Source organism: Chelon labrosus (assembly GCF_963514085.1).
Source record: "Chelon labrosus genome assembly, chromosome: 12".
Taxonomy (NCBI): Eukaryota; Metazoa; Chordata; class Actinopteri; order Mugiliformes; family Mugilidae; genus Chelon; species Chelon labrosus.
In genome coordinates this window covers 22,915,973-22,943,230 of record NC_140345.1, presented here as the reverse complement: position 1 = coordinate 22,943,230, position 27,258 = coordinate 22,915,973, and the positions used below count along the sequence as shown (strand labels likewise).

Sequence of the window (27,258 nt, the reverse complement as noted above, 5' to 3'; positions counted from 1 at the left end):
TTTCTTTCTCAGTCCTTGGTTTTCTAAGCTGATCACGCATTCAGAGGGATCCACAGCTGATAGAATATGCTGAATTGACTAATTGACTGTCATGACCCAATGACCCAACACTGCACATGGTGTGTAGCCCTTGAAATTAATTTTCATTTTGTTGTCAGGGGAGGGACTCAGTTCCCTAAAAAAATTGTATAAATTGCCAATATATGTTCATTTGGAAATAAGAAAATGAACTTCACATGCTTTTTCTTTGTATTTCTATATTGACAGCTGCAACAGATCGTCTACTCCACCAAACATCATGTGTGCAGTTTGACCTTGTGAACTCCATGCTATGACACTAGCTCCAATAACATCCTAGCCATCAAAGACATGGCCACATCCCAATGACAGAGGCCCAAGGGAAAACAGCAACTGAAATACATAGCTGGAAAGACATCATGATAAAGATCGAGCAGGAGAAAAAAGAGAGGAAGAGAGTGGAGTGTGTAAAAGTATAAGTTAAAGAAAGTAAAAGAAGAGCCTAGTCTGTCTCACTCTTTCCCTCCTACACAGGCAGTAAAGTTTTAACAGGGCACAGCTGCACACACCTGGGGTCCTGGCGCACACTTTTACAGCTCCCACGGTTCCCGAGGCGCATTTCACCGTCGCACGGCTGCAGAACTTCAGCTCCAGATTTTGGACCGAGCCCTCGAGAGTCGGTGACGGGCCTTGATATTTCACACCTAATAAAAAAAAGTAAAAAAAAGTGAAAATGAACTGCAGTCCGGCAGGTTTTAAACGCTGCTTCTGTTATTATGTTAAACACCTGACAGGCCTTTAATTGTTCTTGACCAAGTGATACAAGTCACCAATAATTAACCTGTTATTAGCCGGTTACTGTGTCCATATAACATGCTCAATATTTCAAAGACAAGTCACAGTGACATATTGGAGTGAGTAGGTTAAAACATAAGTGAACAGTCCCCGAAAGCATAACGCACAAAGCTTCTTGTGGGAACATTTACAGCCGACTGATGAGATTTTGAATACAGTACCCAAAGCTCAAACATCAGAGCCACAATGCAAGTGCCTACCGAGGATATTAAAAGAGATAAATCCCTTAAATTGGGTGTTAAAAGTCTTAAAAGTTCCCAGTTAATCTGATATCAAATGACTTGAACATTTTAAGTTAAAGAACAGAAACTACTAGGAGTGTGAGTAATAGGTCAATATGGATGTATCTTTTCCAAAAACATTATCCAATATAGTCACGCCTGTATCCAGCTTAGTGTCAGATACAGCTCACCTCACGCCAGCATTACATCACAGCAGTCTCAAGTCTCACTCTGTGATTATTTCTCTTAATGGCAGCCTAGTGTGGAAGAACCTTCCGTCTTCCATCTTTCCAAAACGAAACGATTTGCATTATGATATGTCAGTGTTATTTCTATGGTGAGAGGCTAATTCAAACAAATGAGCAGGAGGAGGAGGAGGAGGAGGAGGGAGAAATAGCTGGATGGCTAAAAGATACTGGAGAGTTAGAGTGAAGGAGTTCTTAGTCTGGTCTGAGAGAAGAGAGGGGGATCCATTCATCACATGCTACATTCTTCCAGTGAGCTGGAACTGTCTGAGGGAATCAGACTGAATTCTTACATCACCTATTCCAATAAGGCTTTACTTCTCAAAATAAACCCCCGGTACAATGATTGCGTTTTATTTCTTACAAGAGGTCCACAACTTGGCACTTTACAACTCGGTGGCGCTTTTTCCTGCCACGTGCTACTGCCCCAAGCTCAACAAACCAGAAAGGTACAAACAGCAGAACATGTTCAACATAAACACAAATACATAAAAATTAATGAAGAACAAATGGAACACATGAATTGGAAATCAGAGATTTACTGCCCACTGGTGAATGAGAAGGTACGGTATTAATACAACACAGATGAGCAGTGCTACTAGAGGCTATGAAAGCACATTTGGTAATAGCCCCCTGAAGAAAGCCAAAAAAAGAAGCCAGTTTGGACTTCTGAAGGCTTTCTGCCATCTTATCTTAGAACATGGAAGTACTCTTCAACCTGTGTTCTCCCCTCAGCTTTCCTGAATCCTTACACATCTTCCCCATTTATTTGATGAGGAGTCAAATTACTATCATTGAACATCGCTTACTAAAGTAAAATCTGAACACTGAATAAACAAGGGCGACCTGGCTAAACCCGCACACAGGGTGGATAAGGGCGAGCAAATTTAACCAAAGGGAATTACTGGAAATTGCTAAAAAAAAAAAAAAAAAAAAAAAATCCCTAACCACTGACTTCCCTCCTCTCCCTCTCTCAGACAAATTACCCATCAACCTCTTCACCTGCTGTCAGAGAGGCCCTCTATAAGCCCAGATGGAGGACGGTAATGTTAATAACCCTCCTTCTGTCTCTCTGCCTCCTCTCTATGTGGCTTTGGTTAGCTACCCCAAGGCAGCGGGTCAACCAGTTCCACACTTCAATAGCAATCTCTTGAAGCCAATAAATATCATACATACATACACCTTGTATATATGTAAACACATGACCCTATTGTTTAGTGTTCGATAGCTGATTAATGGCATTCTAAATTTTGTTTCTCTTGCATTTCTAAATTTATAATGGTTTTGAGAACATTCAAGGAGAAGAGGAGAGACCTAGCATGGCTTAGTCATAATTCTATCCGATTACTAAATAAAAAGATTGGTTCTGTATACACTAGGAGAATATGTGCAAGCTGTTGCACATACTGCATACTCTCATACGCATATACAGTATCTATACACAGCACAATAATTTTAGGGTCATGTCTTGTGACCAGTACCAGAGGGAAACATACAGAATGACATACGTACTACATAAAGCTAGGCTCCCTTCTCCCAGTAGAAACAATACAGCTATATACATTTGCCGTAAAAGGACTGGACCAGACATTTGGCTGTATTATTGAGTGCGTCTCACTGAACCTAAAAACATATGACCCATCTAGCTGGGAAGAACAGACCATCTTAGAGAATGGATATCCAGATCCAGTGACCATTTGGCCTTTTTCAAAATAGCACTAAAGGAAAAATGACAGCAGCAGTGATGAGTAGGCCGGCGCACGGGCTGACTGTTCCCCAGAGTCCGGAAAAGATGGAGATGTTAAAAGTGCAAGCCAATTTGAAACATGACAGGGGCCATTCCCTCTACTCTGTTTGCTCTGTGATGAATGGCACAAGGGGTAATACTATAACATATCCCCATTGCCCACGTAGATGTCCTAAAGGGCATGTTGCACCTGCTGGGTTGGTGGTTGTTGCGTGGGGGGGGGGGGGGGGGCTCTGGACAATGTTTTGTCCAGCTGTTAGACTATAAAAATCTGGGGTACACAGGAAGAGTAAAAACACAAGGGGCTGGTAGTTTGCTGGCTTCAGTGTGTTCTATGCGTGCATTAGTGTGTGTATCACTATGAAACATGTGTGTTTCTGTGTGTGACCGAGTGAGTGAATGTGTGTGGTGCTGTTACTCGTCAAGGAAAGGCAGGTGCAAGAAGTACATAAACACACAGCTAGAGGCCAGAGGGTATGGCACTCCATCAAACACTGAGAGGGCAACAGTGGGCAGCTGGATTTGCCATACTAAACACTGATGAGAGAGCATGGAGAAAATGAAGTGGAGGAGGGATGTAAAGTCAGTTAAGAAAATAAAAAGAGAGAACAAATACACTGACACAAATGTGAAATGCAGGCGGCTTTTTTAGCGCTCTGCATGCCTCAATAGCTGCTGATATGCACAGGGTTCAGTATATGTGTATGTGTGCAGAACATCTGCGCACTTGAAAGTCATGCTTTACACATTCCAACATGTCCTGTTCGCTCGACTTTGAGGAATGGTATGGGAAAGTTGTCTGCCTATATGCTGAACCAGGCGACTATACATTCTAGCTCAAGATGCATAGTGTTGGTATTCGCCTACATTCACATTCAAGTCTGATAGTACTTTAGAAAGAAAACTATTTTCAGCATTCACTTGGAAATATGATGACAGAAAGAAGCAGCCCTCCTCTTTGTTTGGGTGTTTTTTTATTGGTCTTTTTAAATATATTCACTTGTGCATGAGGAAATATCAGAAGGAGGCTTTTATAACTGCTGGAGCTGAGGCCTAATGCTAAAATTACAGGGCAGTATACTGCAAACGAACATACAGAAAAATACTTACACAGACACAAACAAAAAAGAATAAGGTGCAATATATTCAAAGAGCAAAATCAATATAATATGGACTAATAAGGAACTATTTGAGGCTTGATTCAAGTTAATACAAATTCACAGCACGCAGTTATCCAACCCATGCACTGATGACCACTTTTATATATGTTTGCAACTGGATGACAGGATGATGTACCTCATCTCTAACCCCCAACGGGTAGGTAAAAGGACAAAGAAAGACAAAGAAGGAAAAAGAACCTGAAGCACTAAAACCTCAGAGTCTGGCAGCGGGCCCACAGCAGCAAGGGGGCTGACAGAAAAAGAGGTAGACATAGACAAGTTGGGTAGCCTGAAAGCAGCCAGCTGAGCCATTAAGTGCTGATGCAGAAACAATAACTGTCTCTCTTAAGTTAGGAGGGGCTGAAGTAGAAGCAGTAAGTAGGAGCAGGTCTACTGGCATCTTGCCCAGAACTGACACGCAGCAAAAATACAGACACATGCAGAGAGAGTGGGACAGAGGAAAACAGACAAAGTGAAGCAGTAGTGGTTTGTTCAGCAGTTAAAGCTGAGAGGAGTGCAGCTTTGTCAGTCAAAAGTCTGATGACTTTCAGATAATCTCATTCAATTTACAATTAAACCTGCAATACCTTGAAGGATGTACTGAAGCTTTATATTTGCTGTTTAAAGTGAGTTTATGTTTAAATTTAAAAATACATTTCATTCACAAACTTCTTTCTACCAGCACCTGACAAAAACGGCAATAAATGACATAATTTTAAATAAACGTGGCGTCCTAACATAAGACATGGGTTACAGTGTCAGTAGAAAACTTCCCCTGTGCATTTTAGACTTGGAAACAACCGGTCAGTGTACATGAGCAGCAATGGCCACCATCACTAAATCACCACACACACGTAAGCCCAGTGCCAGTGTTTGGGTTATTCTAGTCCATAAAAAACTTAATAGTGCATTCCTCTACACTTACACTTTAAGAGGCAAGAGTTTTTACAAATAACCCTCACGTTGCAGTTGGATGGAGAGAGAAATCGGAGGAACATGGAGAGAAAGAGAACGAGAAAGTGAGAGAGAACACATTTCCCCCTTTCCACAAACCGAACAGAGGATATAGCGGTGGTGCTGTGTGCAAGTGGTACTCACTGCCTATAATGGTCATGGTATCAAGACAGTGATGGGGTGTAAGTGCTGGTGGTAGCAGAGGCTGGGGGTCTAATTTTCATAATTTCCATCCCCTCCAGGTGCTGCCTGCCTTTCTGTCTCCCCGCTAAAGCAGTGACACATGTTCCCTGCACATTCAAACCGTGGTTCTCCCTGCCACCGAATTACCACAATTAAGGAGTCTTCATGCGGAAGCAATTTGGCCAACACTAATGTGCCTAGGCAGTGAGGTTTGGAAGACGGTGTAGGGGTGGTGGGGGGTGGTGCGGAACGAGATGCAGAGCAAAACCGAGTAAAGAGTTATAGAACAAGTGAGAAGGTTGAGAGAGAGAGAGAGAGAGAGAGAGTGTAGGAGGAAAAAGAACGAGACAGTTGTACTAAAAGTGATAGAGAAACATGTGCTGTGACATAGATGATTCCCGCATTGCCACTTGTAAGGAGATGATTAGCCGGTGGTGAGATAGGTCATTAAAACACAGTTCTGGATGAGAGGGCCTGCCTCTCAATCTCCCATATCCCCAGCCTAATGCTGCCCTGACAAATTTGGTTAGCATAAGAAACGGGGGCATTCTAGCTTTGAAGTAGAAGCCAGGAGGGAATGCCAGTGTGGTTCCACCATGAGAGATGCTCGAAAAATACAGACCGCAACTAATGACGCTAAACCAGCTCCTCGATTGCTGAAATGCAACTCTGGATTACTGCTCTGTCTCTGTGTGACTCTTAAGATCTCTGTGTCTCTATAACTCATGCTTGTTCTTTTTCTCAGGCTTTTCCTCCTCTCTCTCTCTCTCTCTCTCTCTCTCTCTCTCTCTCTCTCCAGTTGCCTTATGGGAGAGAATTAAAGAGAAACAAGCAGAGCATTCCTGTTCATCAATAATCCGTTGAGATCAATATTTATGTCACAGCTTTGCAGAGGCTGCCTGTGTCTGTGTGTGGTGGTAGCCAAGACGTGACTGGGGTTTTGGTGCTGCTGAGGCACTTCAATGGGAGTTACAGTGGAAATTTATGGGCTTGTGACGTGGAGCTATGTGCTCAGTCGGCACTAGTCACTATCCTTAGATGGGACGGTTGGCTCACAGCAGGGAGCCAGCTCTGCAGACACTACCAGATGAAATAAATACAAACAGATTTATTTGGGGCTGTCACTAAAACAGAGCCGCCTCTTGCGGGTGCTTTAAAGCCCATTACGCTTATAGTACGCTTTGTTTATGTCTCAGAGATGCCATTTGCTTTGCACACAGATAAACATTTTAAAACATGTTAAAAACTACTTAACTACCTATCATCATCAACAGTTTTACTTCATCATTATGTACAGCTATATACAACGTATTATGAGTTTCATTCCTTTATTCATCCGACTTGTGTTTAATCAGTCCTTATCTCATGTTTCAATGATGCATTTCTCATGCTACAGTGACTGCTACATATGTAAACGCAGAACTTTCAGTAAAACACAATGAGCTATACCTGACTACAACTCAACTCTGCACACCTTGGTGTCTGTTTAACGCATTATCTACTGATGACACATTGGAGGGGCCTACAAGTCTTTACCGTGGTAATGCTTCATAAACCATGGCTACAGGGGGTTTTCATATCGTATTTCAGTTTACCCTCCACGGGGGGAGATGAGTCCAGTGTTCCAGCTCTAAATGGCAAAAGCTCAAAGCTCCAGCAACATGGCTCTGCACATGCTCGGAAAGCTAACTAAACTGCCATACTAAACTACCAGCCAGCCCTCTATAATGTATGATAAATCTTCACATCAACCAATTTAAGTCCTATAGTATGCCAGTTGTATATTGGATTTCGTGGTAGGTGGAATGATGCCTCTGAGAAACCATCAATGACTCATATCAGGGATGAAACTCCGGCTTCGACATCTTGTACTGGGATCATCCATGTTCTCCAACATGCCTGGAATCCCATTTTATTTCCCATGACAGAAAAGTGGGCTACTATTCAAACAATCGGGGGAGAAAATCCTTGGCACGCTTTCAGTTAACTTCTGATTTCCTTCTGATTTCTTTCACCAGAAGCCTAGCAGACAGTGTGAGGAAAAGCGGAATGATGAATGGATAATTATGGTCGGAAAGTGACAAGCCGGATGTCCCTCAATGAGCATCTGAAGTCACCAACTTTGACGGTAGGTGTGTTATGGAAGTGATGGAAAAGCAGACGTCAGACATTTCATGTAGTTCTCATCCCGTTAAGCATACAAATTTTCATGTAGTGTGATGTCTTATTCTGGGACAACACAATAAACTTCTGTTCTGCATCGACTCCACCGGCCTCTCTGATTAGCTCAGAACTGAAGTGAGCAACAGAGAAAGAACAGAGCTACACAAAGACAAAAGAAAAGTAGGGAAAGCCTAAGTCTGGATTGACTTAAAACATCATCACAATCTGCCAGGAGTGGAGCGAGGGACGTCTGTAGCTCATTGAAGTTTTCATTGACAAGAACCGTCTCAAGTTCCATCCAAGATTTATTTATCGGTTCTCTGATGCTGACACAACGTGTTTTTAATGTCAGAAATACGGTTGCGTTTGGATGAAAAAGACCCCTTTTTCTTTACTTTCCCTCCTGCTTTCTTCCTGTCCTGATGTCAATCCACAAAGCAGAGAAGTAGACAGGCAGAAATTTCTCTCAAACCAATAAGTTACCTCTTCAAAGAAATACGGCTACTTGAGTGAGGGGCCAGGCCACGCTGAAACAGACATCTCAGGGTTTTCATTAAGCTTCCCATCTCTTTACTGACATTTGTGACAACCACAGACCATAAAAAGGCTCTTGTCCTCCCTTCTTTCACTTCCTCCACAGAACAATGAGAGACTATCAAAACAATCTCCATGAGCTAAGTGTATGGGCACATTATATGACAGGGCAAAGCTGCCTGTTCCTCTGGCTTGTCTTGATTAATAGATGAGGAATATTAAGGTTGTGAGTAAGAAGGCCGTGTCTGCCAAAATCTGCACAGAAAAACAGTGAAAAACTGAGCTGAGTGCAACTTCCTCTGTTCAGCCTCGTTGCCAGGAGTACGCTACCAACGGCTACGATAGTGGTGAACAAGAGAGAAACACGGAGGAGGGTGAAAAAGAGGCAGTAAAGATAGACGGGTAAATTCTGCGACCAGACAACATTAAATGTACAAATAGCCAGGGATCAGATTACAGAGGTGACAGAGTGAAATGAGAATGGACACCTTTTCCCCTCCAATAACACAGAGCTATTACCGACACTTATTGTGGCGCAGCGTCACAGGGGGATTTGCGTCAGATTCATGCTCCTGAAGGCAGTTAGATCACAGGAATGTGAATTGCTGGCCATGACAGGAGCAGCCTTTTTCATGCAGTGCAAAAACGCGTAAAGACTATTGTTGACACACTCTAAGAGATCACATTTGTTTCAAAGCAATGGGAAATATCAGTGTGAAGTGTAAATAAGTCTAACCAATGTGGCCATGGAATAGATTGAGTCTTTTTTTTTCCCACTCCTTTCTCCATTTTTGTCCTTAAAGCTGTGACCCCCTCCTCCCTTCCCCCCATTGTAACTGTAGGGGGAACTAAAAACAAAAGACTTGTTTTAATAATGATACGGTTATGAGAAAGAGCATAAGTCCACTAGTAATACCATCAACATGCTTCTAGTTGCTATGCAATGAGAGCATAGGCTTGCTGTATCCAAACATTCTTGCAGTCATTTGCCTTAAATGGGATCATATGGAGTGAGTTCAGAAGTACATATAGGATCCACTCAAGATGGAGGTGGGCATACATCTGTGCATATGCGCCTGTGCACTTCCCTTTGCGCGTGTGCCTAACCTGACACTCAATTAGGTGCCAGAGCTGGGTTTAATAAAGCACAGCAATGACCAGTTGTAATTCTGGGCACCGGGGTCGGCCCCACACTCTCAGCCTCTTTATTTCCTTCTTTCTGTCACTTTTCCCTTCGACCTTTATATTCCTTTTCTCTTTCATTTTTCATTCTGCTCATTCGTTCACTCTCTCTTTCCTCTGTTCTTTCTCCCCTATATCTGTCATGCTAAAGCTATGTCACAGCTCGTATATCACACAGAAATCATCTAGAGCACGGCTGGTGACCACCACCAACCAACTCCTACCAGACCCCCCCTCTTTTTGTCCTAGTCCAGACCACCACATAGCTGTGGCTAAAAAAACAGCTGTGGTAGCTGCATTAAAGCCGAATCCATCTCTGGTGGAAATGCCAATTTTCTGCTGATTTGAATTACCTTGATGTGTTGTCCTTCAAATGAAGCGGGACACTAAAACAGGAAGCAATATAAAGACCACATTTATGTCCAATCCTTTCTGCTCCGCAGGTCAAGAGTTTGGACTGTAGAAACATAATACTGCTGAACACTGGTCAGCCACAACTACAAAACTGGCCATAAAGCAATCGGTGTTTGTGTTTAAAAGGAATGGGCATGAATCTTGTATAATGAGATATCTAAAACTACTCCAAGTCTTGCTGCTATGCAACAGATGCAATAAGAACATATGTTCCAATATCCAAGTTATCCACAGTCAAGGCTGCACTATATGCAGATTTTAACATTTTTCTGTGATTCATCACTTTATACTGATCTATTAATAGCTCTGCTGAAGCTGTATGGCTCGTATTCAGGAGTTGGAGGTTAAGAAAAGATTACGAATATAATAAGAAAACACACAGACGCTGTGTGTTCACGGCAATGTGCAGACTAAGGATCCTATGATTTGATCAACATACAATAATCTATAAATGTTTTTGTTTTACTGTTTATTAAACTCCAAGTATTACCTGTTCTCAATAATATGTAACCCTTTTCATATCCACGACATTATCAATGACCCACATATGCATGGTTTGGCATGGTTTGGTAAGGTTTGTATAAGAATATTGTGTAATTACTGTAGCTGGTTAGAACAGGAGCCAGACAGAGGCTGCATATTTCACTGGACAATTAGCAATGAAAAAATGAGTTTGTGCAGATTACACTTCCCCAGTGCCAAAATCCGAGACAGACACACACACTCATCGTACTTTTATGTACAGCAGACTGTACACTCAGATAAAAATGCATGCAGACTTGAGTAATGTGGGAGGTCACTGTGGTCAGTGTGTTGCTGAATCTGAGGTTAGCAGTGACTAGAAGCAGCGGTAGACAGGAATTACTGGCTCCATTCTACTGCTGCTACTCACGCTGCTCTTTCAAACCACACGAGCATCCTGGAATTATAAACAAAGAACTTGAAGGACACGTTGGCCATTGACAATCATGGGAGAGGGAAGGGGGAAAATTGTGCGAGACAATTAATCCATAAATAATATGAAATGACAAACTGAGAAATGCAAAATAACATTGGGGAAGAAAAACATTAGGGCAGCATAGAATCATTAATTATTTATTAACAATAGGTGACAAAGAGCAAGAAGGATAAATAAAGTTTCAAAGCAAAACATTAGAGTAATGGAGAATAGAGTGGAGCAGGGTAGAGCAGAAAAAAAGCGGCTGAGGGTTAAGGGGCATATACTGCAAGAGTAGAGTTGTCACACTGTTTTCTGTTCACCAGTTTAACACAACACTAGTGTGGGTTCACTAAAATGCAAAAGACAAAGCTGGAAAATTGTGTAACCACAGAACAATCTGCAAATGTTGGAGCCAAGCTAACTACAGCAGAAATCAACACAGTACTACAAACAGCTGTGTGGCAATCCAACCAGTCGTGGAACAGACAATAACTGACAATGTCAGACACTCACGAAATAAGAATAAATATTTTAAGGTTTGTTTTCCGATTTCATTCATCTTTGGGCTCGAGAACCACAGCCTATATTGCATATGCTGTGCATTACCCCTGTAGCGTTGAATGAACATCACAGTAAGTCACAGTATTAGGAGTCCTAGCGGATGCGTTCTAGTCAGTTGCAATGAATTACTTGAAATATTTTGAAGAATATTTTACAGTCTGTCAGTACCTTGAGATCAAACCTGAAGCTGAAGAGTTCGTCTGTTGCCGAATTGTGGAATTTGTGGAAAAGCTCATAGCCAAGTGGCTCCCTCCCGCGAAGGACACTGACCATCTGTGTTATCAGCTAGACCTCAATATGAAACACCTTCCACTAATGAAAAACCTGCAACATCAAAGGGACTGAAGGGAGACCACATTCCTACAAGAATAATAATAATAATAAAAAAAAACAGCTTACATTTGCCATGCTCAGAATTTAGCCTCAGCGTTTGTGTGTGTCCCCACAGTACCCTGGTGACTGCTACAGTAGTTAGCGACATAAGAAGAAGCAGAGGACTTAAATCTTGATTTAGATCTGAATCTTGTGAGCATTATAACAGACCCTCCGCTCTTGCCATAAATCGTTGGAAAAACAAACTGATACTGCAAACAATCCAATATTTTACAGAATACGAGACCAAATACAATGAAATCCACCATAACCACCAATATACCTGTTATTGTTGAGGAAACACACCTATCTCCATGCAGTTCCTTATACATCAACATGGTTGAAAACCACTTGCCGATATATTATCTAATAACAGACTCACACACAGTGTATTCATATCAAATATTTTCATTTGTTTAGATTGAGTTATTATTTAGCCAAAGTCAGAATATGTCTGTGAAGGTTGCTTGTTCCCACCAGTCCCCTAGAACTGAAGAAGCTACTCAGATGAGTGGTGAAACGTCTTCTCAAAAAACTCTACAAGTCCAGTGGCCTTTTTTGGATATACCAAAGTCAGAATATTTTATACAGCTCTTACTACTAATGAAGAGACATCACTTATGGTGTGTTTCCTTTTCAGGTGATCATTTAAAACAGTGGTTGTGAATGAGGCAAAACTCCACTTATGTAAGAGCCCTCTGCTGAGTAGCAATCTTTCACGTGATCCAGGTTGTATTGTGTGTTCACACTACCAAAGGGATGTGATCAAATGCCTCCAAGACCACCTCCAAATGTGGTCTGGGCTCTGATCACTCCAGTGCGTCCTTGGTGTGTTCACACCTGTACTTAAAGCTGGTCACTTGCGACTGGATTGCCCAGGATGGACGTTAATGCAATGTCTAAGGGGCCTTAGTTAAGGAAAACATCTGAATGGAAGCAAAGGAGGGAGAAGCCTAGAAGGAATTTGGGAAGGTAAGTAGCCAGCAGAGAACAGCTGGCAAGGTCCCATTTAACCTTATAGTGTGGACATAACCACACTGGCCACAGGAGATGAAAATATTCAGCTAGGTCGTACAATGTGAGGCAGACGCAAACATAGTTCAGACCCATTTACGCATTTTATTCAACCCTGCTAATTCTAGTGCTCTTCTCTGCCTCCATTTCTCCAACAGACTTAAACTGTCACACCAAAGACTGAGAGGGATTGGACAACTAACGTCTTCCTCAAGGCCTATGAGCGTCACCACAATTTCAAAAGCAGATACAGTAATAGACATCTTTGGTTATATCATAGGAATTATTGCTGAGTATTTTCCCCACTGAACATATACTTACACAACACATCAACAATTCCCCTTCACTCTCTTGCCTCCTAAGCCCAAACTCTTTCCCCCATTGCTCTTTTTCTAACCTGCCAGCACATGGACCAGATGTGCAAATGTTTCTCCATGTCGCTATTCAAGTCCAATTCCAAGAGAAAGGCAGAATGAGGGGAGAGGAATATTTGACTTCACTCCACGGGAGACCAGTTTCATAAATTCTGGCGGCTACACAACGGTGAAAAAGGTAGCTTGGCTGGCTTGGCTGAGGGAGAATGTTGACGGCATACCAAACAACATGATCCTAATGAGTTGGAAAATCCCAGGCCCTCCAGAGGACTGTCCAGATGCTACCGTCATGAGAAACGCTACTGTTTTATTGAATTCAGGCTCCCCTCCCTTTATTTAACAAGGGGCAAAATTTATTATTTGACCATTAAGGCATCCTAGACGACATGAAGCGTTTCAAAGTTAATTTGCCCTCGGCTGCAGGTCCAGTACCCCACACTGGGCACAAGACAAATCCGTCTGCAAGTGTCTCAAGTGTACATTTGAAAACTGTAACTTTTGGATATGTGCTTGGACAAATACCCTGGTAAAGAGTCTGTTGCTAATTTGCCCACAGCTCACTAGCTCCTATCAGGTTGACTTGTTTTCTGTGAACGATAGTCTGGCACACTAGCCGAGTACTCAAAAATAATTGTAAAACTTTTCATAAAGGAGTCAAAACACTTTTAGCTGTAGCCAGTTCCATATATCTCTCCTCGCAATTTATTGGTACTAAGGAACAAGCCTTAGTTTATACAGAACTAAATAAAAAAAAGGACACTAAATGTACTTTATGAGAAAAAGGAAATTTCAGTAAATCAACAAGAAAATTAATGCATTAACAACATCTAATACCCTGGTCTAAAAGAGACCAGATGAGCATGTTTGCCTTTTTTTTTGTTCTGTGACTATTGAGCTGCTAAAGAAGACAATACATCTTTGTTGAGCTAGAATTAGAATTGCTACAGTACTAAACTACAGCAGTAACTGCATTATGAAAATAGCTGACGACTACATATTGAGCCAATTGCCATGCCAAACAATTATAAACACATGCCTTTAGTCCTGCATGATAACTTTTGTCTCCTTCTCTTCACACTTAGCAGTAATGACTTGTTTGTTGGATGGAAGTCCAACGCATAAACATTGGACTTCCATCTCAGTTCTCAGTTTGACATACAAAATAAAATAGATAGATTATTACACACAAATCCTGTGTGTTGAGGCTATAGGTGGAAACTCCTGCTCTGTTTGAACATTTGTGTTTGTTGTGCAAAAGGCCTTTACCTACATTCACCATTTGGTTGTTAAACACTTCACTGTACCAAATTCACCATTTGGTACAGTGAAGTGTTTTAAGAAGGAAAATGGATTTGCAGTCTAAAAAGTTCACTTGACGTGAAATCGTTGAGCATGTTGCTTACCTGGAGCTTTGTACACCTCATTGAGCAAACTTTCACTGAGTGTCGGTGGGGCTCCGTTGACTGTGCTGTGAGTCCAGCTCTGACAGATTGCTTGGAGCAAAAGCGTCTGGGCCCTTGTAGCCTGGACAGTGAAGTGGGGAAGCTCAAAGATAAACTCTGTGGTGGGGACTGAAGACCTTTTGCTCCTGCAAGAGAAGGGACGAGACAAAGAGACCAAAGATCGTAAATGAGCATCACAGTATGGCAACAATGAACGAAAGTGAAAGAATGGAGAGTTACACATAAACACCAATATACACTGAATGAAATAGACACTGGTGGAAACAAATGGTGCACAACTTCCACAAATCCATCAATACCACATCGCAATATAAAACAGCTCATTGATAGTACAAAGGGCCAAATAAGTAGAACCAAATTCCAACAGTAAACTGAAGAAGTACCAAGTGTGAGCCAAGCTTTCCTTAGTTACTTGGCAGGTAGGTTAAGTTTCCCGACCCTTCTCTCCCCTCCGTCAAAACTGTGATGATGATTTATGTGAAAAGATGTACAGCCCAGAAACCTGACCCTGAAAAGAATCTCCACGCATTTAACATTTCATCTGTCTCCAAGTGTGCGGAGGGGGAGAGTTTGTGCGAGTCTGTGCGTATGACAAGCTGATGAGTTGAGCGTTCGGGGGGATGAGGTAACAGTGAGGTCCAAATGCAGTCCTCCAGGCCCCTGTCCATCAGAACCTCAGTGGGCCATGCTCTCATTTATCATGTGTAAAACACAGACACACTCACAGACACACACACTCCCCTCAATGTCTCCCCAATTTATTGTCCACTCATTCATTCATACCCAAATTTTTTGTTCATATCTGACGGCACACACATACCCTATTGTCCAATCCAAAAATCATATCTTAAAGGTATTTTTCCATCCAGGTCTTCATTTCTTACATGATGCAGGATGTGATGAGGCACTTGTGACTGCCACGACTTCTGATCTCTATCCTTCACATCTCTCTTTCTCTTTTTCTGTCCCTGTCCCTACCTCCCCTTTGCACCCCTTAAGAACTTCCATTCACTGGAAAAACACCTAGGGAGCATGAAATAAACACAGCAAAACAAGCCGCTTTGGTTCCACTCCTGTTTTCCTCTCTTGTGTTCTGTGCTCTGAGAGGTTCTTGGGTTGGGGTTTTGAGAACTGGCATTGCCCCCTCTGTCCAGACACACGTTTAGTTTTTGTGCTTTTGCGTGTGTGTATGTGCGCACCCACATATGCTCACTTCACTACATACTGTAATGGAAGCAACGAGGCGCTACGCTATGAGGAAAATAGAACTGTGACTAATTCCAGGGATGGCTGCAGCATGTCAGGAACGAGCATCACAGTTCATTTAATCACACATCCATTTTGGTCTGGTCCCAGTTCAGAGTGTGGGATATGTCACAGGGTCTCTCTCTCTCTCTCTCTCTCTCGCTCTCTCTTTTCGCTCAACAGCTCTGCAATCGTTTAACTTCTCTACTTCCCTCCCTCTCCTTCTCTCCGAGTCTCTTTATCTTTCCCTTTCTTCTGCTCCTGGGTGGTTCGGCAGGGTGACACGAGCTGTTAGCTCCGCACAGGCAGGCCCGGAGTTCTTAACCGCCTGCTGTCTCTACCATGAGACAGAAAGCAAAAGAGTTTGATAAAAAGAGATGTAACAGTACAGGGGAAACAAAGGCAGAGAGGAAGAAAAAAGTCTGAACCTGACAGGGTCAATGAGTTTACCTTGACAGCGCACATGTACATTTTAAAATCCCTGGGTACATGTGGTGCATTTGGCACCATGGTGAACCATGCAATATCATGCTTTTCTACTATTAAAAATCACTACTGTTGCATGCTATACAACAAGACATCAATCAAACTGATTTTCATGTGTTTTTTGCGTGTTTACATGTGTGCACTGTGTGTGTGTGTGTGTGAGTGTGTGTGTGTACACGTAGCAAGATATTACAGCTGAACAAAAGAAAGTGAAGGGGACCCAGCAACAACAATGTCCCCACATGCAGAGCAAATGTGCCTGCAAAGCCACTTCAATGAGAGGACTGGCAAGGGATGAAAGTTTGTTGGCTTATTTGAGTGTTTATAGCGTTTAAGGGGAGCTGTCATGTGCATGTGGTCTCCTAAAACTTTAATTATGCACCTGTTTTTATTATATTATGCCCAGTTCTTTGCAAACAGCAACTTGGATCTTGGAATTAAATGAGAAGCAGAAACTCTCATTAGGGTGTTTTGGGAATGCTGGATGTGAGGACAGCCAGGCACTCATCGGATTTCATTAAGTAGCTGGCACGGTCAGTGTTTCTTGCTGCAACATGGTAAACAGCTTTCTGGCAGGCAGCGCTTCACTGTTACCTCAGGCTATAAAGGAAACAAGAGCATCCAAGAGGTAAAAATAACACCTGCATCATCACCAGCCGCAATAAATAACAGCATAAAAACATTTGTGAAACAAGTGTGCATGGGGCAACTAACAAAATGCATTCTGCTGCTACAGTGCAGAATCTCTGTTTAAAAAAAAACAAAAAAAAAGCCTGGAGGCTGGAGAGAAAAACTCATTAAAAGCATACTACTCTACTAATGTGGAGACCCACCACAAGTCGGCCCACAACCCACTTTGGGTCCTGACTCATATTTTAAGAAATCAGGTTCTTGGCTCGAACTTCAGTGCTTCACTGAAAAGGCTGTCTCTGACCTCACAGTGGTCCTTTAAGTCAATAACATTTTTATTAAAACGCAGAGGCCACCAGGAATATGTTAAAAGGAAATCAAAATTAGTCAGAAGCTATGAAGAATTAGGTGTTTTCATTTCAGCCAATGAAATATGCTTTCCTCTGGTGTATTTCAACAGCATTAGACCTCATTTCCCGACCTGTCCCTTGTTGGAGGCGTGACTGAGTGACAAAGAACTACAACAGGGCTACGACAGGCCAGTTGGCGGACCTGCTGGCCGCCTGGGTAAGTAACGGGTTGACTGGCTGGCACAAGGTACTTCTGCCAAGCGTACCTGTCAGAATTAAGCAAAACAGGGCACGGTGTTGTGCAGAGGGCATGAGTCAGAGTCATGAGTGCGATACCAGCTGTGGTACTCTTTGCCTCATCTGTTTCCTCTGTGTTCATGCTCAGATGTGGAAATAAAGCAGGCACAGAATATAAAATTATATTTAGTCATTAAAACAAATGACTGAAATCTTAAAATTAGTAAAAGACGATTCTCACACAATTACATGCTATGACATTACAAGCATAATATATCAATACCTAAGCCTAACCTTCCCTTTGAATTTGAAACTATGTTTGGGTAACCCAATCATTGCACCATACCCATTTAACATCATAATAGCTGAGATCCATTTAGACCAACAGTTCTCAGGCTAATCAGCGTCCTGGTCTGGTCCAACTGTGGTCACAACTATATTTAGACACATACAGCTGGGGTTAGCTAGCTAAGAGGATGCGATTGCCGTTTTAGAAAGGCCACACACAAGCACGTAAATGCAAATATACACACACCAACACAACCACAAACCGCACATACCTGTGCAGGCACAAAGAAATAAATGTTTGCAAATGCACATATACTTGCATGCCAACACATATGCTATCGCCCAAACTCAAACACACCTGTTCACACACATGTACAAACCAATAACAGCTATTTAGTACGCCAGAGCACGATCAGCAGCAGTAATGAGGCTACAGCTGACAAGGGGCCTGATGCTCTAACAACGTGGGTGTACGTGGGCATATGTGTGTGTCTGTCTCTGCATGTGTAAACTATGCTAGGAAAAGTATATTTAAAAAAAAAAATAAAGGTAGCTTTATTAAAGTAGGCTGGTTGGGGAAGGTTTCTGCGTACGTATAATTAGGAGGGAGTGTGCTGACAGTTTTATGTTTTGGCATTAATATAGATGTTCTGACAGAGGAATCGACAGAGAACGCAAAGAGCCATTACAGCCGATGTGTCGAGCCAAATGTGGTCAGCAAACACTTTTTTTAAGATCAGCATCTTGCAGTGATTGAAGGAATATTGCCACGGACAGCTTGTCCTAATGGTTTACACAGTGTCCCAGAATACATGTTTGGATATATGTCATGGATACAGTCCTTAAAGGTTATTGTGCCCTTCAGAATTCTTCACATTTCTGCATAAAAATGACTCAAAATATCAGGGGATTTTCGCCCAAGTCCTGGGCGTAGACAGAGAGAACCCAATATAACGAATGAAAATGAAATATTACACTTGTGCATTTGCTTATTCAAGAAAATGAGCCAGTATTACATATCTATGAGGTGGAAAAGTAAGTGAACTTTCAGAACAAGAAGGCAAAATTAGAGTCCATCTGTTCAGAAGTGTTTCCAATCAGTGTAAAGAGACTCAGGTGTTGTTCAGTACCCTATTTTCTGAAAAAACAAAAAAACTAACTGGGATTTGTCACAGTCTGATCTTCACACCACATGTTTGTTAAAGTGAATGATGGCACGCACAAAGGAGCCTTCTGAGGAACTCAGAAAAAAGAGCTGTTGATCATCAGGCTGGAAAAGGTTACCAAAGAGTTTGGAATCAACAAATCCACAGTCGGACAGATTGTGAACAAATGGAGGAGATTTAAGACAACTGTTACCCTCCACAGGAGTGGTCAACTAACAAAGATCACTCCGAAAGCAAGGCAATAGTTCGAGAGGTGATAAAAGAACCCAGGGTAACTTCTAAGCAATACTGAACAACCGTGGAGAACACTTCTGCCCCTCTGCTGTTTGCTAAACATGATGTGGTCAAGCCAGAAGACTAGTGGGAAAATGTTTGACAGATGAAACCAAAGGAGAATTGTTTGGTTTAAAAGAGAGGTGTCACATCTGAAGACGAAAGACACTGCATTCCAGCATCAGAATCTTATCACGTTCAAGAAACATGGGGGTGGTACAGGTGTATTTTGTCTGTGTTGGGAGCTAAATGGGAGATTCCACATGCTACACCGATGAACTGTTAAAATAAGTGGAAAGACTCAAAAGCATGGTATGGTTTAGATTTAAGGAAATACAACAACTAATGCATTTCAAAAACCTCACAATGTGCAACTTTCTCTTGACTTCTCTAACTTATCTCAGTTTATTTACAAAGTCCACAGCAACGTCAGTGCCATCCATTACGGGCTGACATATTTGTCTGATAGATACAACAGATAGCCACTGTCCTGAGACCGGTGATAAGTTATCAGAAGTTTCTTCAAATCATTCACTGTCACAGCCTACCTTAATTAACCAACACAAACATTCCCCAACTCAAACAGTTGACAAAATCCCCTACTGCTATTGTTTTCAATTTTTTTGTTTTCAGAATCTTTGGAGGGAAACAGACTGAAAAAGGGGGGAAAGAAACAGACTGACAGCTTGTTCCTTTAGTTTTTTTCCCTTCTTCTTTGTGGTACAGATTGATCTGACATATTTCAAAATTCCCAATCTCTCCAAGCCAAGGTCACTGACCCCTCTTGAAAATAACCAGAGTGAGTTATGAGCTGCTCTCAAGTCCCCTCTTTTATCTTACTACAAAAGACTCACTACAGTGTCTTGCAAAGCTTCCAAATGAAGATTATAAATCATGCAAGCACTTCACACCGAACACAAACACCTAAGTGGCCAACTTGGGGGAGGGGGGAACTTGTCATTTCACCACCTGGAGGTCAGATGGGTTAAATGACTAACACTTGCAAAAAAAAAAAAAAAAAAAAAAAAAAAGGAAAAAACTAAACATAAATAAATAAACTCTTTGAAAAATGATAAAGAATAAACAGTACCTCTGGCCCATTCACTATCTCTTTCCTTGGCCTTTCTTCTAATGTTTGTTCAAAGCATTTCTTTCATTAACTGTGCATGGTCTATGTCACTGGCTTTATGGGAAATATCTGAAGCTGCAGCAAAGCCTCTGATACAGAACATTTCCAAAGCGCTGCTCTCAGGACCACTGATGATAATGGCTCGTCTCCAGTGTATTCTGAATTGGCCTGCAGTCCGAGGACGTGACTGGTAAATATGGTAAGCGATCAATAAAGGATAGTTTATTTGTTAAAGTTATCTTTCCAGCACATGGCGAGGTGACATATGATTATTTGTGTCGTTATTTTTGGACTGATTTCTAGAATATTTCTTCATCTATTATTTTTTTGTGTAAAAGCATGACAAACTATGTTCCAGCTAAGCTCACATTGCACCACTTCTTTTTCTTACTTAAGATATGGTATTATCTTTATGTCCTTTTGCAGCCTACTCACTGTTTTTCTTCATGTCATTGTTGTCTCATGTTGAAGATTGTGCTGGTGAACTTAAGTGATTGAATTTTACTTTATCTCTCAACTGCTAGTTACGTAATATAACTACACTCTTTAAAGACTCTGTGCCGGACCTGGGATTGAGGGAGAGGCATGGAGTATATTTGTGGCCACGGCTCAGAGTTTTGTGGTTCCCCAGGGTCAAAGGTGTTCCGTGTGTGCATTTCTCAATCATTGGTCCTGAACAGCCGAAACTCTTCAGATAGAAACACTCCACTCTCTCTTTCTCTCCCTCTCACTCACACATACGCAGACCTCCCCTTCCTCCCATCTGGAGCACCCCTGACCCAAAACACAAACGTATGTGCACAGCCTCACGCACACACACACACACACACGCACACACATGAATACACACACACACGCTGAGATCCATTCTCAGGAGAGGGCTTCATTACACAGGGATTACTAAAAGAAATGTTTTAATCAAGTTGTGCAGACAGCTGCAGACCGCAAGGCGAGAAAATGGCAATGACGTGGTTCATCAGGCGTTAAAGGAAAACATATCAAGAGGCATGTGGGTGTGTGTGTGCGTAATTGTGTGTCTGTGTGTGTGTGTAGCTTCCTGCCTCTGTCCAACATGTCCAGCTGTGGAGGACATGCGGTTCCTTTTAAGGACACACAGAGATAATAGGCATCTATCCACAGACAACAGACCTAAAATCACATTTATACTCCACGGATTCCACTTCAGATGTTACCATAACAACTGCAGCAGTCAATGGAAGCACTGGTTGTTCTTTATTTTGATCCAAGTAAGCTATCTTTAGTTTTTTTTTTCCTCCCAAAGGCCTTGACCTTCATGCAGATGGTCAGTGACAATGAGAATTTGGATTCCACAAAGTCTTTTCTCTCAAGTTGCCTGACTCTGCTGACAGCAAAGCTTCCGGTACCTCATTACCAACTGTAGATTTCTCCTTAAGCAGTGGACACTGGATGGGCTAATTTCTCGGAAGCAATGGAGCAGTACTGAAGCCTGATGGGGAGGAGAGGACAGTGGAATGCACACTGCAGTAGATGATAATCCACTCAGAGCTGATAATCCATCTATCCTTCCCTTTTTTTCCCTCCCTCAGTTCCTCAGATGACTAACTCTAGAATTAATAGTCTTTCAGTCAACTCAAAACATCTACAGCTGCTCCTGAATCCACTATCCCCGCACTGGTCTAAACATCCACGTGAATATCATGTTAATATTCAACTGATGTTCTTGGATTGCAAGGATATAGCCTTTAAAAGCATTACAGCAATAACATTTACTTCAGGGCCGAATTAAAAACCGTGTTGATTTAAGCTTCCAAATGTCAAGTAACGCAGCTTCCACAGCAGCGTGGCTACGGTTTCTCACTGACCTCTCTGAGCACTGGAGAAAGGAATGGACGCTTCCATCAGAACGGGTACGTCAATCGTTAATGCCATATCCCCTCATACAACGTCCCTCAATCCATCCATTGATCTCTGTCAGCAGAGAAACCAAATAAAACTGTCTGACACCAGGTGCAGGGGAGAACAGAACCTTACCACAAAGTTGGCCAAAGTATTTTATAGCCTGTGCCACACGAAATATGATGTTTTACCTTACAGCTCTCAATGCTTTACACTCTGATACTTCAGAGTGAAAAATGGAACAATATTACATCATAGGCCACTCCAGGCTTTTAATACACACCTGTTAATACATAAAGCCTACTTGTTGCAGTTTGTCCCCACGTCCCTTCGGCTTCATCATGTGAAAACTTTTTTCTTTCTGAAAACTTTCCAATATTTCTTCAAGAACAGGCGAGGGCCTAGAGAGCACGAGTTGCCTTGTTCAACTAAATGAATTCTCCACAGCTCTCATGGTCTCCGAACCACAACTCAAAAGTTGAGCATGACCACAGCAACCACACGCTGATTTGAGGTCATTCAATTATCCTTCCACATACAGTGAAAGCTCTCTTTAACTTTAACCCTGTCTACACAGGCCTTGATGAGTAAAGTCTTAACCGAGACCTTTATAATCATTACTTCATTATAAAATCAACACTTCTCAAAGGGAGGAGCACAATAGTTGATGCTGTAACTGTGTGTATGACATCATTTGTAAATTCAGGTTCACTCAGAGCACAGAAATTTGGCTTTTTAAATCCAACAGCCGCTCCCCAAATTCGTTGTCTTCGGCCAAATTTCTTATTCTAGCTCCACTTGTGAATGATACGGCCTGCCAAAATGGCTAGTCGACATATGTAACAGCTAAAGTCAATGTTCTCACCAGTGAATGCTGTTTATGTACATTTGACTTGGATCTGTACTTAAGGACGCAAATAGCATTTGTCCTCCTGTTCTTGGCAGCGCTTGGAGACACAGACCAGGAGCAGCTAGCTATGACTAACTATGAACAGGGGCAATGAGGCATTACAATCACACCAGAAGCCTCGTGCCTCAGATGCCTCAAGCAGCCTTCATAAATCACAACATGAGCTAATCTAGAGTCTAGACTACTGGTCCAGACATAGTAATGGACTTCTCAAGTTCACATAAAAACTCTTACAGGTAGTACTTAAAACTGAACTAACCATTGACAACGTAATGGACTTAGACGAATAATTAGATATCAAGGGAAAACCAACATTCTTTTCTATTCTAAAACATTTGCAAAACAAGTCCCCTTTTTGGGGCTATATAACATGCACCTGTACTGCCACATGCTTTAAGAAATTATCCCCTCAGAAATAGCTGAGTGAGTAACAGGGGCTGCTAAAAATGCCACATAAAAGCTGGTGTGGGTCTGAATTATGGCCTGCAATGCGACGAACCACACAAAGCTGCTGCTGGTTTGTTGGTCGGTTGGTTGGTGGCCCCCGGCCTTGGCCTGTCTCCATTTGCTGCTGCCGTCAGGTGGCCTTGCGTAAGGAATATTATATGGTGTGAGCACAAGTGTGTGTGCATGCGTGCTCATGTGTCTGAATGAGAGAGGTTAGGTTTTGGGGAGATCGATGCAGGTGGCACTTCTAACATCCAGTCCCTCCTCCCACTCCATTTCTCTTTTTTTTTTCTTTTCCAGACACTGATTTTATCTCGAATAACAGGTTTAACAGCCAGACCAATTGAGACTCGCTGCTAAGTCCCTGTGAAGTTGGGGGGCCCTTACATTGCCTTTCATTGGGGATTTGTACAACCTGACGCCTCTGAGCTGGATCTTAATTCACTGGGAGTAAATGTTGATTTCAGAGAATTTGGCTTTTTGCTTCACAAATTACAGCTCAGTTACTTCATGGTAGCATATACGTAGATTAATATTTTTCAATAGGAGACATGTTGTGTCCCACTGTAATACTTCTGAAAACTAAATAATTACATATTTATAGTTTCTGGACTTTTCAAAGAGGGAAGAGACATGCAGTTTGTAAGTACCATAGGTATTTAGACAGTCACCTATTTGCTGTTCAGTACCAAACAGTGTACGTTCCAAATTTACTACATCAGCTTGGAAAAGAGTTTCATTTAGTCAGTATGCTAATTTCCATCCACTTCTTCTCATGTGCATTTTTAATAAATATTTTAAATTATCACAACAAATACGGATTGCTCTATTACCACCAGCGTCTTCCACTTGTCTTGTGAAATAATATTATGTAAACTTAAAAGTCTGCTGCAGACCTGTGTTCTTACATTATGCTCAAGATGCTACACAGAGTTAGTATTTTCAAAATTAGTAAAAGACCCTTTTAGCACATCATTCTTCAGGTGGGCAGTTTGTGAGATTATTTTTAAAGAACCATTATCTTGGTGTCTCAACTAGCACCTACAGTAAGAATCCACAACCCACCCTAAGATCTAGTGACAGTGATTGAGCAGAGCTAAGCTTAATGTTTACCAGTGGGATAGCACTCACTTGCAGTTACTTATTAGCCATCGTAATGCTTAAACACAATCTCACAAGGTGGGTAGGATCTTTTCTTTCTTCTTCTTCTCCTTTTTTTTTCAACAATAAAACAAGCAACAGACATGTTTCAGTTTGCCAGCCTCTAATGTTAATTCCCACATTCCCACACAGAGACAACAAGAGCTGCATTACAACATTTGAGGTCATTTTAAGTACGGCCAGGAGTTTAAAACATTGCAACTGAGAAGTAGTGCCCATACAAGGGCTTTCTAGAGTAGAGATGGTTGCAACAACTATCCTAGAAAACTGCAGCCTGGATATTTCTCGCCTGATTTTTTGGAGATTTGGTGGTTCTGTGACGCAATTATACCTCAAATTCTCATCTTGAAAACTGAGAAACCAAATACATTTTAGTCTAACTGGAAACACCCAAAGATCTCACAGAGAAACCAAGACAGTCAAGGAGAAGATGTCAAGGTAACGTAATGGGGCAAAGTCCTTCGCTACCCACTATGAGAAGAGGGAGTCTTTGCGGTGAAACTGAAGGAAACATGAGCTACGCAGTCATGGTTCAGCTGATCGGCAGAGGTGCTGGATCACAAATGGACACTGTCTACCAAATCCTCCATGATTACCTGGCAGTCATATACACTTGGTTACATATGCTGTAGGCTGTCCATTTACACGTTCACTGTCTCTGTCTCGGGTCTAGGGTCTAATTGCTTCCCACTTTCTTTCAAATTTCAAAAGCTCGTATAGCTTAGCTCATTGCGTGTTCAGATAACATAACATCTTGGAAGATGTTGTAAAAATTACATCAGTGATGAGTAGCGGTCCCCAAACAAACACCAGACCAGTCATATTAAATGTTACCACCTGGTGGAGTGCATCTTTTGCCTGCTGCAGGGACTTTTGGAGTCAGTATAGGGATTCCTCCAGGTGACATTGTCAATCAAACTCAACTGAAATCATCCAGATGCATAGATGCATGATTGCAAAGTAAAACTGTAGCATTTATAGAACACAGTGTGAAAGGAAACAAATGAAGTTTTAACTATTCACCCGAAATGATTGGCAGCTGTCAAACACACGCCCTCATATCCTTCTTCTGTTTATTCTAACCGTTGTGTGTACGCTGTCAAACGTGTTCGTCTTCATTCTTCCAGGAGCAAACTGTCAGGTTGTGTTTATTAGATTTTGACTGGAGAAGCAGACCGGTCAGGGGGCGACCTGTCTTGCCTCTCGCTTAGACGGAAAAGAGTCAAATATGAGTCACATCAACGATGACATGACAGAAACGATAAGACTACACAACAAAGCCGGCTCTTTTGCATCTACAGGAAAGAGACTGAGAGACTGAAACAAACAGGCAACTGTTAGAAAATGCGGGAAGTGCTTCTAACCAGTTCATGTGTCGTAAACGTCAGGCCAAGTTTAAACCGGGGATGAAGAAAATGAGATCAAGTGGAAATAATCCTTTTCAGAGTAGCATAATTATCTGGGGTATTATGTGTTCAGATAAACTGAGGTATGATCAGAATGTCATTATGGTATTTAACATCTATTCAAATCACAACAAGATGAGGCCACCTGATGCATACTGGACATACACATGCTCTCTTCTTTCTAAGCTGCGCTTACACTAAGAATAACAGAGCACATTCTTAACATGTCATAGAGACTCTGTGAGAGGTTGTCAGTGTTATTACTAAGGATCGGTCCAGGCTAAAAGAAAAGCCACAGTAGGCACTGATCTGGAAGGCTTTCATGAGATGAAAAAAAAAACATGTAGTGATTGTCAGAAAGAAAAATAACATGCCTTTGACATCTGAATCGACTATTTGAGGCAGGCAGGGCAGCAAGGAGGGGTGTGGGACCGGGTGGGGCGGAGATCAAACAAACAACTTGTGGTCTTATTAGGAGCAGGGAGCACAAGGAATCGGGTTTTATCTACAGAAGAATTTACACACCACTTTGAGTGAGGGCTTTGTGGTTCCCTCTGTGGCCAACTAACCATTGTACAGTAGATACAATGTTTGCCTGGAGAAGAAGTCTGGAAAAGTCAAAACCATCTGCGGCTCTTTGACATGTTTAAATCTAAACTAATGGGGGGAAATTGATTCCCAAGCTAGTGCTCTTACACAGGTTTCCTGCTTTAACAGGCACTTTAACTGCAAGGTGTGAGTGAGGGGGCACAGTGTGTGTGTGCATGTGTGTGTGTGTGTCTGGGGTTTTCCAGATCATTACCAAAGACACAGTCACGGAGTGAAAATGATTTCTAAGAATTATTTTCTGTTTTTCAACAACTGAAAGACTTTTTGTACCATCAACGAATATGAACATGAATGAATCTAGTGTAGGTCTGTGATTGTAAACCTTAACAACGACTTATGAGAGATTATCTTGGCCTATAAACTGCTTTCTGTTTTCTCATTCTCCTTCATGCATTATCCCTTTTATCCATCTTCTCAATCCTTTTATTTGCTTAACATCATTTTCTATTACCGCAGTAACTTTTAAATATGACATTAATTCATTGTTAATCTCTAGTAACCTAACTTCTTAAATCCTATATTTGTTCAACTGTTCCATCTCCAAACTCCTCTACTTTTCCTTCTTGTCCTCTCTTCAATGTCTTCACCTCTCAAGGAGACATGTCCAATGAGTCATCCTCTGTCTGGCATATAAAAAAAAAAA

The 27,258-nt window shown here is 41.8% G+C and overlaps 1 protein-coding gene across 3 annotated transcripts in view; it reads right to left on the bottom strand.

Annotated features, from left to right (window-relative positions):
• Positions 1-27,258, bottom strand: part of vps13b (vacuolar protein sorting 13 homolog B) — a 284,402-nt gene that overhangs the window by 208,622 nt on the left and 48,522 nt on the right. For all 3 annotated transcript variants that reach the window (XM_084556273.1, XM_084556271.1, XM_084556272.1), the window contains 2 exons: positions 14,341-14,525; positions 588-722 (listed from right to left, as the gene is read on the bottom strand). In XM_084556273.1, coding sequence (XP_084412399.1) covers positions 588-722; positions 14,341-14,525 — 320 coding nt within the window. The remainder of the gene's footprint in view (positions 1-587; positions 723-14,340; positions 14,526-27,258) is intronic.